The sequence below is a fragment of the Haliaeetus albicilla genome, chromosome 27 (assembly GCF_947461875.1).
Source record: "Haliaeetus albicilla chromosome 27, bHalAlb1.1, whole genome shotgun sequence".
In the NCBI taxonomy this organism is placed as follows: domain Eukaryota; kingdom Metazoa; phylum Chordata; class Aves; order Accipitriformes; family Accipitridae; genus Haliaeetus; species Haliaeetus albicilla.
In genome coordinates this window covers 5,095,656-5,111,572 of record NC_091509.1, presented here as the reverse complement: position 1 = coordinate 5,111,572, position 15,917 = coordinate 5,095,656, and the positions used below count along the sequence as shown (strand labels likewise).

The 15,917-nt window shown below is 36.9% G+C and overlaps 1 protein-coding gene across 1 annotated transcript in view; it reads left to right on the top strand.

Moving 5' to 3' along the window:
- The window catches only part of DOCK2 (dedicator of cytokinesis 2), a 213,235-nt gene that overhangs the window by 50,862 nt on the left and 146,456 nt on the right, over positions 1 to 15,917 (top strand). Inside the window, exons 24-25 of the mRNA XM_069772259.1 lie at positions 4,964 to 5,034; positions 5,878 to 5,984. Coding sequence (XP_069628360.1) covers positions 4,964 to 5,034; positions 5,878 to 5,984 — 178 coding nt within the window. The remainder of the gene's footprint in view (positions 1 to 4,963; positions 5,035 to 5,877; positions 5,985 to 15,917) is intronic.

Genomic DNA, 15,917 nt, shown 5'->3' with positions numbered 1-15,917 from the left:
TTTTTTGTTTGTTTTTTGTTTTTTTTTTTAAGTTGGCTACTACAGTGGAAGCTCACGGAAATAGAATGATAGCTTTATGTTGTTTAAAAGGTCTAAATGAGAGCCAAAGCAAGCTGTCTCTGATTGTCTTTATTCTAACCTCCCTACCCCCAAAAAAGATGAGACGAAGTTTTTAACAAGGAATTTGCTCTGTAGAGATACAGGATATATTGAGTCTAGATAGGCTTCATTCCAAGCCTCTTCCTTGGGGTGGCAGTTTCATCTTTGTTGAAAGTTTCAGTATAGAAGCACTGTGATGTTGATAGCTATTGAGGAAACAGTAGACAGTTTCTTATTTAGTGACAAGACCAAAAGCTTGTCAAACCATCAACATATTAAAATTTCAAATTGGTAACTGGAAAGAAAAATACTTCTTCCTTGGTCTTTGTCATTTCAACTGTATATTCATACTAACATTCTCCCACTGCTGATTGCACTTTTGATGTGCTCAGTTTCCTGTTGGCCTTGCCATGTTCCTCACACTCTCTCTTACTAGAAGTATTTGAGTAGGCTCTACTTTTATGTTGTATGTCTTAATACACTCTATCATAGCTCTTGTCTTCTCATTCGTGTACGTGAATTTAATGTCCTGAACAAGCTGAAATACTGATACTCTGGGGCGACTAGTGTTTATTTTAAATGTTCATCTTGTCCATTTGCAATGCTTGTTTATAAAGTTTTTGTTTAGACTAATCTTTGTATGTGTCCTGGGTTCAGCTGGGATAGAGTTAATTTTCACAGGAACCTGGGAGGTGGGGGGCATAGCCGGGGCAGCTGACCCGAACTAGCCAAGGAGCTATTGCATACCATGTCACATCATGCTCAGTATATAAATGGGGAGCGGGCCGGGGGGTGGGCTTGACTTTCGGTGGGGGGAAGTGGCGGAGCGTCGGGTCCCGGGTGGTGAGCAGTTGCACTGTGCATCACTCTTTTTGTATACTCTTTCATTAGTACCGTTGTTGTTGTTGTAATTTCTTTGTGTTGTCCCAGTAAACTGCCTTTATCTCAACCCTCGAGGTTCCAGGTTTTTTTCTTTTCTCTCCTCCGTCTCCTCCCCATCCCACCGGAGGGGGGCGGGAGGAGTGAGCGAGCGGCCGCGTGGTCCTTTGTTACCGGCTGGGCTGAAACCACGACAGTCCGATAGTTCAAATGATTTTCCTGTTGTTTGAAACCAAGTTATAAAATCTCAGGAAATGCAGATTCTAATATTTTGTTACATGTTTTATCATGTTTTGTGACTGAAATTCAAGGACTTATTGACTGCATGCAACATGGTTCTGATAGATATCTATACATTGAGTTGGAATTTACTGCACAGGAGCCAAAAATGAGATATTATTTCTGGTCTGATATCATTTCAGGGTTGCTTAACCTTTTTTTCTTCAGTTAGGAAAGGGATGAAAGTGGTACAAGAAATTACAATTAGTCTGTTTTAAAGGGATAGTGGGCATATCACAATAAGATTCCTTACCCTGATTACTCCATTTCATCAAAATCCAGACTAGTGTGGCTTTACATCAGATGGAGGACTGAGCTGATGTAGCATTCCCATGGAATATCAGCACTTTTTTCCAGTTCCTGTTTTATTATTCAATGACAGCTCTTGATAGAGCTTCTGCTGTTGGGAGAATTAGTCCTGTGACTTTTCGTGGACTCCAGGAGGTTATCTAGATTTTGTTGTTGTTGAGTAGGTTTTTGTAGGATGAAGACGTGGGTCTCATGATACAAGAAAGCTTTTGGGACTTTACTTGCAAACTTCCTCTTGAGTTTCTTCTACAGGAGAGAAGCATTTAGCTTAGCAGTTAAAACAGGAGCAGTATTGAGCCTTGTTCAAATGACAGGAGAATCTCTTGTGGCATGTGGCCATATGCGATTATTAGCAAGATGTAGCTTTTTTGCCCTATCATGCTAAAACCCTTGACTTTTGCTGTTTCTTCATAGAAACTACCAAATCACTTTACAGCAGTGGTTTCTGAAACCTGGTATGAGAGATGTAACCTGATTTTTATAGTATTATTTTGAAAGCATGTAACTGAAACCTGAAATGTTTTCAGTTGAAATCAATGCGAAGCTTGTGTCTAGGCAAGCATAAGTATTCAAGAACTTACCTCAATGAGTGCAGTGTAGAAAATTTTCTGATAATTTTTGGAATTAGTGGCTTACTCTAGGTTTAAATAATTCTGTTTACCTTATTGTAACTTAAATTGCCTTATGCTGAATTTAAGAGACATAAGTAGTCAAGAATTGTGTTCCATTGGTTCCAGGTTTACAGTGTTTTTAGATTTCCTATGATGTGTAGTGGTAGTTCATAATTAAAAATGACATTTGCTTGTAGTTAATTCAGTTTACCCCTTATTGTAGTTTAAAACGTGTAAAGACTTCAGGGGCTAGTGGAAACATACTTCTGTTTGGGCTTTGTGCTTTGCCAGTGTAAAATGGAAAGTGTGATCTTTACTTAGTTTTATTACAGTCCCTATAAACAGATGACATAAACCAAGAGTTACTCCTGTTTTCAAGGTGGGCAGTAAACTCCACTATTCTGAGTGAAAAGAAATTGTGCACTTTCAGCATGCATTTATTGGATAACTTGTTTAATCAGTCCTGTAGCATATACCATATTTTGTTGAAGAAAAGACAGTAAGCATCTGTGTAATGCATAGTTTTGGGTTTTGTTCTAATTTTTTTACTAACCCCGGATGTATCATTGGTGGAACAGGCCTATTGTGAAAAATAGAGCTATATCAGTAATAGAAGACTTCACATTACTGTAACTTAGTTTTCAGCAAAATGTTAGTAGAAATTTACACCCTGCAACTGCACAATGAAGTAAAGCTGTTATTACCTTTGTAATTCTCATAATCTGGACCAAGAAGAGGTTAGTGAAACTCAAATGTTGTAAATTGATTCTCTTTACTATGGTTGGATTTATAGCAGCATGCGAATGTAATTGATATGATTAAATCTATTTTCTTCAGTTTTAAGTTCATAATGGCAGCAGATTAGCTTTTTGCTAAGAATTTTTGCACAATAACCAAAAATTGATGCTGTGGTTAGATTTTTAGATAGGCAAAATGTTTTTTTTTGTTTTTTTTTTGTTTTGCAATCAGTGATTGCACAGCATCTTTATACAGATTTGAACTTCCATGAAAAGGGTCTACTGTAGGTGACCTATTGAAATAGGAAGATAGGAGGGAAGGAAGAGACTGATGTCCTGCTTCAAACCTATATCAATGTGGCCAGGTTCTCCTTTTTGACAAATTATGTTACACTTTACCAAAAATGCTTTGAAAACCACAGAGTCTGTTTTTGCTTGGCATTTGTTACAGCTCTCAGCCAAGAAGTATGGCATATCCTTTTGGATATGTAAAGTATTTGAGAAATACAAGCTAGTTAGTGGGAAGATAAGTCACAGGTCATTTAGTGAATGTAAAAATCACTGTAGGCAGCTCTTAATATCTAAAGCATAAGTAGAGAAATGAGTGGACAGTGGCCCAGCAAGTGTTAAATATGTTTAACATTTTTGCTTTTTATTGCAAGATTTTTCACTATGTGTGCCTTCAACAGGTATTGTAGAGGCTAAATACTTCCAATCTACAAAGGAACTTTATGACACAGCGTACTGCAAGTTAGTCTTTACGGATGTTAGCCTTAAATATTATTGATGATTTTGAGCCTGAAAATTATCTGCTTAAGTATTCTTGTCTATGTATGTCCTGGTTTCAGCTGGGATAGAGTTAATTGTCTTCCTAGTAGCTGGTACAGTGCTATGTTTTGAGTTCAGTATGTGAAGAATGTTGATAACACTGATGTTTTCAGTTGTTGCTAAGTAGTGTTTAGACTAAAGTCAAGGATTTTTCAGCTTCTCAAGCCCAGCCAGTGAGAAAGCTGGAGGGGCACAAGAAGCTGGCACAGGACACAGCCAGGGCAGCTGACCCAAACTGGCCAACAGGGTATTCCATACCATGTGACGTCACATCTAGTACAGAAACTGGGGGAGTGGGGGTGAGGGGATCACCGCTCGGGGACTAACTGGGTGTTGATCGGTGGGTGGTGAGCAATTGCACTGTGCATCATTTGTACATTCCAATCCTTTTCTTATTACTGTTGTCATTTTATTAGTGTTATCACTGTTAGTATCTTCTTTTCTGTTCTTTTAAACCGTTCTCATCTCAACCCATGAGTTTTACTTCTTTTCCCGATTTTCTCCCCCACCCACTGGGTGGGGGGGGGGGTGAGCGAGCGGCTGCGTGGTGCTTAGTTGCTGGCTGGGGTTAAACGATGACAGTGTAAGAAGAGTAATGTGTCTTTTTCTTACCCTTGTCATCTTTTAAGCTTTGATTATTCCACTACTCTGTGAAAATATACCTCCAGAAATTGATAGGATAAGAGAAAGCGTCAGATAGCTTACCTGCACATAGGTGGTTAGGGAGATGATGCTGCATTTCATCTGTTCCATAAAGTGTAGCTTTTGGGCTGGGTAGATGACCGTTGCCCTGACTTCTGCCTCCTGCATGGCACATTTCTGGGATGGAATTGATCCAAAGTATGATCAAAGACCTCCTGCTTTGATCAATGCTTGGTTTACATATTTGCATCATAACAACAGTCTTAGTCTGTAAAGAGAACATGATCTACAAAGATGGTTTTGGCCTTTCCAGTGGTCTACAAAGAGAATATGATCCACTTGGTACTATTGTATTTAAGTTCTTCTGTATTTCCTCAGCACAAGAGCCCTTGTGTGAGTAGTACTCTGTGGTAAAATTAATGTTCAAATGTCATGTAAAATTTCAGTCGCAGTGAAGAAGTCAAAATTTATCATTGTTTGTCTTGTGTGTGTCTGTTTCAGTGGTGTGCTTTGTATTGTTTGTATGCTGTATAAGCACATAAACGTGCAAAATTAACACAATGTATGTATATCAATCAGGTTGCTGCCTTGAAGTACATACCATCAGTTCTTCATGATGTTGAAATGGTCTTTGATGCCAAGTTACTAAGGTGAGCTGCTTTTGAAGGTTTAGCAGATACATCACGTGGTGTATACCATGTATCGCTGCTGTCCACAATGAATTCTTATTGATCGGTTGAAGTCAACAAAGCTATGCTGGTTTGTACTGATCAAGACAGTGGTGGAACTCTGGGCGTATGCTTTTAACAGAGAGTTCTCATCCCATTTACATAATGACAGAATTCGTTATGCCAGCCCAATGCTTAAGCAGTAACTTGGTGAATAAAATGAGCAAGTGGAACAATCTATCTTTTTTTTTTTCCTCTTCTTCTCTCCCCACCTCTCCCTTGAGTAAGCCCTATTCCAGAAAATCAAATCTGATTTTAGCATTTTGAAATAAGTATCTTTCTTTATTTGTCAGGCAAATATAAGTTGCCTCCACCACCCACAAGAATATCTCTATTCCATTGAAAACAATGGAAAGTAACAAATGTTTGTAAACATAGGCAAAATCTAGTTCAACCTCATCTTGTTTCCTTGAAAGTTTTCTTTCTAACCTGCCACTGATCTCTTGTCAATGTATGTGCTATGGTAAATAAATCTAAGTCTTAAAAAGAAATAAATGCTTAGAAATCAAGTTGGTGTAATTTTAAAATAAAGCTAAAACAAGCCTGATTTATTTTAGCTTTATCATGACATATTGTTTTAGCCAGAGAATATTCTTGCTAACTAGAGAATATTAATTTAAAGATTTTGTACTTGAGTATTTTGATGAAGTGGCAGAATAAAACTATATATAGAAATATATGATCTTTTGCTCTTTCTGTCTGTCTTTATTAACACATGATGAATTAATTTGTACGGTATTTATGACACTTTTCCTTTACATGCAGCCAACTACTATATGAATTTTACACTTGCATTCCACCAGTGAAACTACAGAAGCAGAAAGTGCAGTCCATGAAGGAAATAGTACGCAGCAACCTTTTTAAAAAACAAGGTAAATATAAAATGCCTTTAAGACTTAAAATAAACAGGTGTCAAAATGTTGACTTATGTTTTGTGCAATTCATGTTTGAAACTGAGTAAAGCTAATACTGAGAGAGTGTGAATGCCAGAAGTCTGACCTCTGGAGAGGATTCACCTCTTTCTATAAGACGGCTATTGTGCAAAGCATGATTGCTAGCCTAGAACAAGGAGCAGGTGGGTCTCAGAAGAACAGTTTTGTGTGTTTTTCCTATGATATAATGCTTAGATGGATGGAGCTGTATATATCCTTTCAATCAATTTGTAAGCTCTATAGTGAAATAGGAACATGAAAGGAAACCTTGTGAACGCAGCTTATGTTATATAAGTTTTCTGCTTGGGCAGAGGAAAAAAAGTCTGATTATGCTGTCGTATAGCTCAGCTGCAATGCAGCATCTCCATTTATAGGAATTGTGATGTTTGTTAAACTTTATCAGAACTTATTGTCTTTCTCCACTCTCAGAACAGGAGCGATAAGTGGTACTGAAATGTCTTTATTGGCCTTGTGCTTAGTCTTCCTTCATATTATCACAGAAAGGGAATTTTTGCTGAAGGAGTCCTTGCAGAGAAGACCAGTTTTACATGATTGACTTCATCTTCACTGTTAAGTGTTTTGTCTCCTCTCTTGTGGACCAGATGGCTTGCTTCTCTCTCAGCATCTTACTGTTGTGTAGAAAACCTCCAGAACTTTGAAAGGCACATGAGCTACTCAGATAGATGTCCATTTTGTCAGAATTTCAGTTTCTGGCAATTTGTAGATAATGATTCTACTATAACAGTGGATAGCAAATAGTACTAAGCGTGAGTTGGAGTGAGAGGACTGCTCTGCTCATCTCATTCTTCTGTGTTGCCAGAAGAGTGATGCAGTTCTAGCTAGCTAGGACAGATAAAAATTTAACTTTATTTAAAGACCCGTGTTGCTTTCTATGGAGACTGAAATGTATATTGTATGCTATAACAATAATTAGCTCTGTGTGTTGTGTTTTGAGACCATTATAGATTTCCTGGACAAAATGAAGAAAATAACATAGTTGATTTGTTTAGATTAAATTAGATAGCATTTTAATTTATATTTATGTTAATAATTTTCTGGTCATCAGCTGTGATTTTTTTTTTTTTTAAACTATGTGTAAGACTCAAGGTTGTTTGAATCCGTGGGACTTAAAATAGCAATAGCTTGGGTATCTGCAGATACTGATTTTACAAGTAAAGTCTGATATATCATTGCATTACCAGTTGCTTTTACTGCTGCTGCTTCTAAGATAGAAGTGCCAGTCTTAGTTTTATCTCTGCTCCTTGTGGTGAGTAGCATTTATACCGGAAGGAAAAATATCCTCTCACAAAACTGAAAGACTCTTAGGTTAAAATAATGCACTCTCTTAAACTCCTGATCTTATTAGAATTCAGTCAGTTACCTTGACTGTGTTTAATACTGATTTTTTTTGTGTGTGTGTACGTATGCATTAGTAACAATCTTCTGTGCAAACTGTAGATATATAACATACCAGCCTGAACTCTCAGGTTATGAAAGGTTTGGTTCATCTGCAGTAAACCCGCTGCTTTGCTATCTGCAAGAACAGTTAGAGACTTAGCAGCTGAGTAGTTCAAGTTCTGATAGTACTAAGGATATTACTTGTTTTAATCTACCGTTTGCTAACTTTTATGCTTTTAGTGAGATATGTTAGTCTCCAGTCAAATACTATTTTTCTGGAAGAAAACCTCAACTTTTTATCGTTTTGTCTCAGAATTTTAGAAGACAGAATGAGAGCAGGCATTGCTGTGGAATAACAATGGTTTGATAATTTTTCTTTAAAGAAACTTGTCTTATTGAAATATATTTGTTACTGGTTCATATATCAGGAGTGTTGGTCAAGACAGCAGATCCCATGCTCGTATAATAAGGAATAAAGCCCTAATAAAGATCCAGAAGGAAAATAGCTGAGCATACAATAACCTATGTGCTTCACAGTTCTATTGACTTGCATCTTACTCCTTTTAGCGTACATCCCACAGCTTCTTTCTTCCATATCGATGTATGCTCCAGAAGAGAAAAGAGTGGGGGTTTGGATTCCAAAGAAGATACATAGTCTGCTTATTGTGGTGCTTGTTTCATGTGTTTAGCAGGCCTTTGCTTTAGCTATGGTCTGTTAATGCAAAGTGTTCTGTAAAGCTTCTACTGCTTGCAGATAAATAATAGTAATAGATTACTGCTTGCTTGTAAATGCAGCTATTCTGATGTCTTGAAATATATAGCTGGTATATCATGGAAAATGTCTACCTCGGAATGTGCTGTGAATTTAAAAAGGGTATATGTTTTCTGTGTCTATATTTTTAAGGTGATAATGAATAAGAAATTTTGCTAAGAGGATTTCTAATTCTGAGGAGCTTTTATAAAAACAATAAATGGTGGTTTTTATATACTGCTGACCAGATAATCAATACATTTTAATTTTTGCCAGACAGGTAGTTAGTGGATTCATTTAATCTTAAATTTGTAAATTAAAGAAATAAATTACATCCAAAACCTCTCTGTCCTATTTTTTGCTAACATATCAAACACTTGACAGCAAAACCAAGCAGCTGTGACCGTAAAGGCAGCATATAATACTTAAACCATTTGCCAGCCTAGCTGCTTTGCACTGGATCCTGTATATCTGAGTAGGTCATTGTGATCCAAACTTGCACTAGTAATTGACAGTTAAAGTGTATGCATTTGATAATATGTAGAAATTAACAGCTTGTTTATATGCTTATGGTGATAACATATGCAAGATCTACTGTAAAATGCATTTACTGTAATACTTGGTGTATAACTATATAGTAATACTTGATGCTGTTGTTTATAGAGGAGCCTGAGTAAATAGATTGATTTTTTAAATTATTAGTTTAAAACAAGAGACAGTCCTCTGAAGAAGCAGTTGCCCAAAATAGAGAAATCAAGTTGGTGTAATTTTAAAATAAAGCTAAAACAGCCTGATTTATTTTAGCTTTATCATGACATATTGTTTTAGCCAGAGAATATTCTTGCTAACTAGAGAATATTAATTTAAAGATTTTGTACTTGCGTATTTTGATGAAGTGGCAGAATAAAACTGCTTCTTGCTGTTATTGTAGAGTTTAAAATTTATACATACCTGAAACTGACGATTTTCCTTCTTTTTTTTTTTCTTTTTTTCTTGGGGGTGCAGGGAGAGGGGCAGGCATACCTTTTCACTATCCTCAGTGCAACCCAGTCAGGGTCAAATAGACTCTTAAAAGTATATTTTCCTTTTCATGAGACTGTTCATATCTAACAGATATTTTATGATTATTTGCATGTGTGTTTTGTTTTCATATTGCTTGGATTTAACCTTCAAGTTGTAATTACCATAGGGGAAAGTCCACAACATGTTTAGGGGCAGGCAATGAAGAATGTGAAAAGATCAATACATCATTAAGCATCTCTGATATTAGAGCAGTATGAAAAAGTTTCTATACTGTGCTATTGTAATATTATGCAGAGTAAATAACAAACAAGTCCTTTTTCTCGTACATTGCCATGGTTGAAAATAGAAAATTCCAAAGATCCTTTTTTGCTCTACATTAAATACAATTGATTCTAAAATTAATTGGGTAGAGAACCAACTGTGTTTGCAGGGTGTAGACAATGCCCGATTCATTACTCCAGGCAATGAGGTGGAAGGTAATTTACAAGAATGAAAGCATATGTAGTGTATCACAAAATAGGATGCAGCATGATAATTAAGGTAAGATTGCCAGCAGTATCATTAACTAAAATTCACATTTATCTAGAACAGGTGGTATTTTTTTCTGCCATGAATATGGAATATATTTGACTACATTGCTAATTACAATGAAGTCTATTAATTTGCATGTGTTTCAAATTATCCATTTTTTCTCCAAGCTTTAGTGTTTAGTCTCTTTCCATGTAGTTCACTACAGTTCCAGTTCAATTAATTTATTTCCATTCCCAATAGTACTGTCTTTAAAATTTAATTGGATTTCATATATTGGTATTTCTTTTCCTTTACCCATTGACGTTCACAGCATTTTCTAAGGAAGTAGACCTGTGAAAACATGAAAATGTCTTTTCAAAAAATAAAAAAAAGCCAGTGAAATTTGGTTTTATTAAATAAGTTATACATGAACCTGAAGTTGGAAGCCTTGAGGTTAAGCTGAATTTATTGGTATGTATTCCCAGGCATTCAAAAGTTCTCACTGCATACTGTCATGGAACAGAGTGCTTTCATCAGATAGGATGCATGGTCCTGCTGACTGCTGCTATAATTGATCTTCAAAAGCTCCACAGCACTACAGCACTTTTACAAGCCCTTAAATTACATTGACAGATTTTTTTGTTGAGGCATTGATTTCTTGTTCCTACTCTGTAACTATAATACAGCTTAGAGGGACTATGGTGGTTCAGGTATTTGAGTGGCTGAATGTAGGAAGACTGATGCTTTCAACTGCTTGTGCACTTTCACCGTAATGTTTAGGAACATTCTAACAGAATGTGTGAGCTCATGCACAGACATTTATCCAGTTTTGTCTTCAGACAATATTATGTCCTTCTTGATCAGAAGACAAGAAATCTTCTTAAACTTAATTTTTGATACTTTCCTTTTAGATCACTTGGTAATTCATTATTTAAAAATATCGGAGGGAGACAAATTATTGTTTTGTCCTGCATAAGCACCCCTAATGGGCTTTCGGTGTCTCATGTATGATGTAAGAAACTGTCTCCTCTCATATATCTTTCCCTTTGTATAGTGGGATGTAATAGATAATTCTCTCCCTCTCGTGAAATTCTTTATTGGACCTACCAAAGAAAAATTTTGTTAGAATTGCTTCATTTCCATGTAAAACTACTTTTGATGCATCACTGGGTTTTTTAGGAAACGTATTGGCAAAATTCCCTGACCATGTCTCCTTTTTTGAGAGATCACCAAGTTAAGACATAGCTATTTACAAATTATGTGCGATTTTTATTGTAGTTAGCGTTTATGAACTTACAGTATTTGGAGCTAGATTTTTATTCTAAGTTGACCATGGAATAATCACTGATATTATGCTGAAATTTGTAAATCAGTTAGCCTTGGGAGAATTGTTTTTTGTTGGTGTGAAATGAATATAAAATGCTTGAATATATGTGTATGTATTCACGCTGATGCTTTTGACTTCGTATTCTCTAGAGGTCCACTCCTGACTAGGAGTTTGTGCTGTAGCAGAACACTGTGAGATCTGCTCGAAAGAATATAAACTCTAAGTAGGTCATACAGATGGTCACTGGCAGGGGTGGGAATAGAGTTTCAGTCTCTTGGCTTGAAATCCAGGTCCTCTGCTCACTGTGGCTGTAGACAGCTACTGCGTGTTCAGCATATGCAAACCACTTGCTGATTTTGGAAGGCCAGCAGCAAGAGACATATGTTAGCAGTAGGGGTTAATTTGCCAGGTGCCAGAAGAAATGCTGAGATTGTAGTATTTTTTTTTTCCCCTAACTGAAGAACTCTTGCTATTGTACTATTGTTTAAAGAAGATAGGTACTTGCACGCACCCATAATTTGGTTACCTAACATTCATGTGTACTTTACTGAGTTTCACCTGTGAAATACTCCAATTCTTTCATTTCACTGCTTGAAAAGTATCGGTAGTTCATGTGTTGGTGATCTAAAAGAGCAAAGATTTAAGTCAGAGATGAGATTTGTTCCTTAAAAAGTAATGCACATAGAAATTTTTGAGGTGCAGCTGAGGAAAACTGTCAATTGGTCGGTCCTGTGCTATGAATTTTGTGTGTGTGTTATTTGTTATATACAGGTTAAACTGTGGCATTTTTTCAGTTAGATTCTGATCTTAAATACTGTAATATTAAATTCAAGCAGAACCGGTAAAATAAAATGAGTGAAGTGTAATATGGCATGTGTAATATAGCATGAAGTAAATGTAAATGGGTTTGGTAATGTTATGTTTTTGTACAGTAGAGCCTCAGCAATCTAAGATTGTCCTGCTAGACTAATGAACTTTCCTGTCTGAGAAAAACAGGAAGATAATGACTTTTACTTTCATGTTCTTCGGAATTCTTCTTTCTAAAGGTTTGAATTTGTTATGTGGGCTATGATCTGTCAGGAAATGCAAATCTGTGTTTTAAAATGCCTATGTTTCACCAGGAATGTAATGTTTGATTTATTTATTTTCTTTTAAAGATCCAGCTGTAAGTCCATCTTGTGATTTCAGATATGCACAAGTCAGGGTCAACTAAGAAAAATTTTAGAGTTAAAATGGTGGCATATAATCAATATCAAGTCTCTCTCCAGTCTTCTATGTAACCCAATTAAAGATTTAGAAAAACGTGTATTGTTTTTACCTTCAGGACTGTTAAGAAAAATGTTTAAAAAAAAAAAGGTAGAAGGAACACTAATTTCTAATTAAGCATTTTTCAGTTTAATTATTATTACCGGAATTGAGTTATAGATACTGATTTTAATTGTTCTAGTAGTCTTAAATTGTATTCCTACTGATATGAGTTCTTAAGCCAAAGTTTTATTTCTCATTTTTCTGTGATTGTTTTCCTGCACTGTTTTCAACACAACTTATTAACTTTTAAAAATGTTTGAAAGTAGGAGATAGTTAATGCATTTGACTCTCCGATTTTTAGTTACTGGGAAAAAATTGAAAATACTCACTGTTCATAAATTCCTTTAAAATTATTCTCTATTGAAACACAAAATCTTTCCTGTGGATTCATTCTTGAATTTTATACTTACCTTTGAAAAGATTTATTTAAGAAACACACTTATGAGATTAGGGTGGGTTTTTTCCTTCCTTTTTTTGTAATATGCAGTAGTGTTTTTAGGTGTACATTACCTTTAAAGCATCACTTCAAATCCTGTATTCATTTTTTGCCAGTTCTATTCCTGCAATATTTTGATATATATATAAGGATGGCATATGCATATCTATAGGTTTTTATCTGCATACATTTGTGATGAACACATGTAGATTAAAGCCATTATTTTCTTCTGTTTATGGAAGAGTAGGTGGCATGCTCAATATTGCTACTGGTAACTTTTTGTTAGACTTGACCCATTTTGGCAGTTGTTTCAGTTATATTTTTTAAAAAATCTTGATATATGGAGGGAAATCTAAATCAAGTTAGGTGAACTAGCTTTAACAATGAACTTCTAAATGTTTGCGTAAAAACTGTTTACAACTACTTCAAGTAGAAAAAGAGAACAAAAACATACTACAGAAGTTGATAGGAAGCTGTTACTTTAGCAAAATTTTGTGTGTCAATTAAATGAAGTGTGGAAACATGTAAGTTGCAATTCATCAATATTCCATAATCCAAACACAAGGCAAATTTTTAGATCTGCCAGAGAGGATATGCTGACAGGCATTTGTGGCAGGCTGGCAGACTGTAATGATTGCAAGCTGGAAAAGGCACTGAACGCTTACATTGTTGTTTTGGCTACAGCAAAGATAGCGTTAGATGTTGCTCTGGCTGCGTTACAATACGTGGCATTACTCAGCTCCTGTGAGGAGTGACAAAACTTTTAAGATACTCACTGAAGTTGGGAAGTGGATGTATTCTGCAGTGTTATGCTTGGTCACAGTGGTGTGCTGTGACTCTTAATACTGTACCTATTCTGTATCTGACCTTACTTGCTGACACTTGCTTTGAATGGTCAGCAACAGTGTTGTGTGCTGTCTTCACAGATCAACCACTGTGTTTCTCCTTCCTGTGTACTCTATATTCTAGGAGACAAAAAGAATTTTCATCTTACAGTGCTGTCAGAGTCTGTAGGTAACTTATGGTACCTCCCCTTTCTGTGGCTCTTATCTAAACTGTGAAATTTGAATTTAGATTTAGCAATGAGTAAAATACATCCAATTTTAAATTCATGACTTCTGGGCTCCCAGCAGAGACTTAAATGGCAAATAACGAAGAGGGAAGACTTTTAATAGAAAGATGCCTGCAGTTGTGAACAGATGTCCTTTGTGAAGAGGCGTGGTGCTTTAACAGAGCACTGACTGCCATCAGAAGTCTCTCCTCACTGAATGACTGTTGTTCACTGATCTTATTTTTAAGGCTTTGCTCTAAATCTGTATTCAGATGACACCTATGTCCTTATTAAATTGGCATGCCAGTTTTTAAGTGGGCATGAAGCCATCCTAACAGATGGATATGACTACAGGCATGCCAGTGAATCAAGAGTAGTGTTTCCTAAGGGAGACAAAAGTGGTGTTAAATCTTTATTACCATTTTGGCTGCACATATGAGGTAGTCAGGAATGAAGCCCATCTGTGATTTTCACTGAAGGAGACCCAAATGTCTTTTTTAATGACATTATTGCATTAATGACTTTGGAGTTTGAATTTCACTTACCTGGTACAGAAGAAATCATTAGATATCTTCTGAAGGAGAATAAGGTGAATAACCAAAACCATATACCAAAACCATGTAACTGCTTAATCTTTTACAAGAATGAATCTACCTGTCCTTATTCAGGAAGGTGCTACCAGGGAACTTCTCTCTGAGAGGTGTGTTGGAATTTGGGGTTGATAAATATGTAGAACAGTATGTCTTTTGACAGACCTTGATGAAATAAATGCAAGATACTCAAACTGTATGTTGATGTTTTATATGTTCAAATACAGTTTGGGACAGCACATGTTTTATTCTGGCTTCTAGAAAAAAAGCTCAGTCAGAACAGTTGTTTTTTCATGGGTTTGAACATTAAGAGTGTTATCTGTCTTTGGTAATGTTATCACATCATTTATCAAGCAAAAAAGCAGCTAGTACTTAAACAGGCATCTGCCTCCCCCCTCCGTGTCTCTCCCCCATCTGTCTTGAGCTTTTGTGGGGCAGGGGTGAGCAGATGTGTTCATGTGGATTGCTTAATTATAGAATTATTTAGGTTGGAGAAGACCCATAAGATCAAGTCCAACCATAAACCTAATGTTGCCAAATCCACCACTAAACCATGTCCCTAAGTGCCCTAAGTGTCCCTAAGACATCTACATGTTTTTTAAATACCTCCAGGGATGGTGACTCAGCCACTACCCTGGGCAGCCTGTTCCAGTGCTTGATAACTCTTGAGGCCGTTTCTTCTTGTCCTGTCACTTGCTGCTTGGAAAAGAGACTGACACCCACCTCACTACAACCTCCTTCTATGTAATTGTAGAGAGTGATAAGGTCTCCCCTCAGCCTCCTTTTCTCCAGGCTAAACAACTCCAGTTCCCTCAGCTGCTCCTCGTAAGACTTGTTCTCTAGACCCTTCACCAGATTCATTGACCTTCTTTGGAGACTCTAGCACTTCAGTGTCATTCTTGTAGTGAGGGGCCCGAAATTGAACACAGTCTTTGAGGTACGGTCTCACCAGTGCCAAGTACAGGGGGATGGTCACTTCCCTGCTCCTGCTGGCCACACTATTTCTGATACAGGCCAGGGTGCTGTTGGCCTTCTTGGCTACCTGGGCATGCTGCCAGCTCATACTCAGCTGGCTGTGGACCAATGCTCCCAGGTCCTTTTCTGCAGGGCAGCTTTCCAGCCACTCTTCCCTAAGCCTGTAGCGTTGCATGGGGTTGCTGTGACCCAGGTGCGGGACCTGGCACTCAGCCTTTTTGAACCTCATCCATTTGGCCTCGGCCCATTGATCCAGCCTGTCCAGATCCCTCTGTAGAGCCTTCCTACCCTTGAGCAGATCAATACTCCTGCGCAACTTGGTGTCATCTGCAAACTTACTGAGGGTGCACTCAGTAATGAGTCCAGATGATCAAATACTACAACAGAAAGTTTTGCTTTGGCTATTTTTCTCAATTACTGTCTTCTATGATTTTCTTAATTTTTTTCTCCTTTTCCCTAGCCAATGAGTTGTTGATGCTCAAATGAGCACTTTGCTCATTTTGC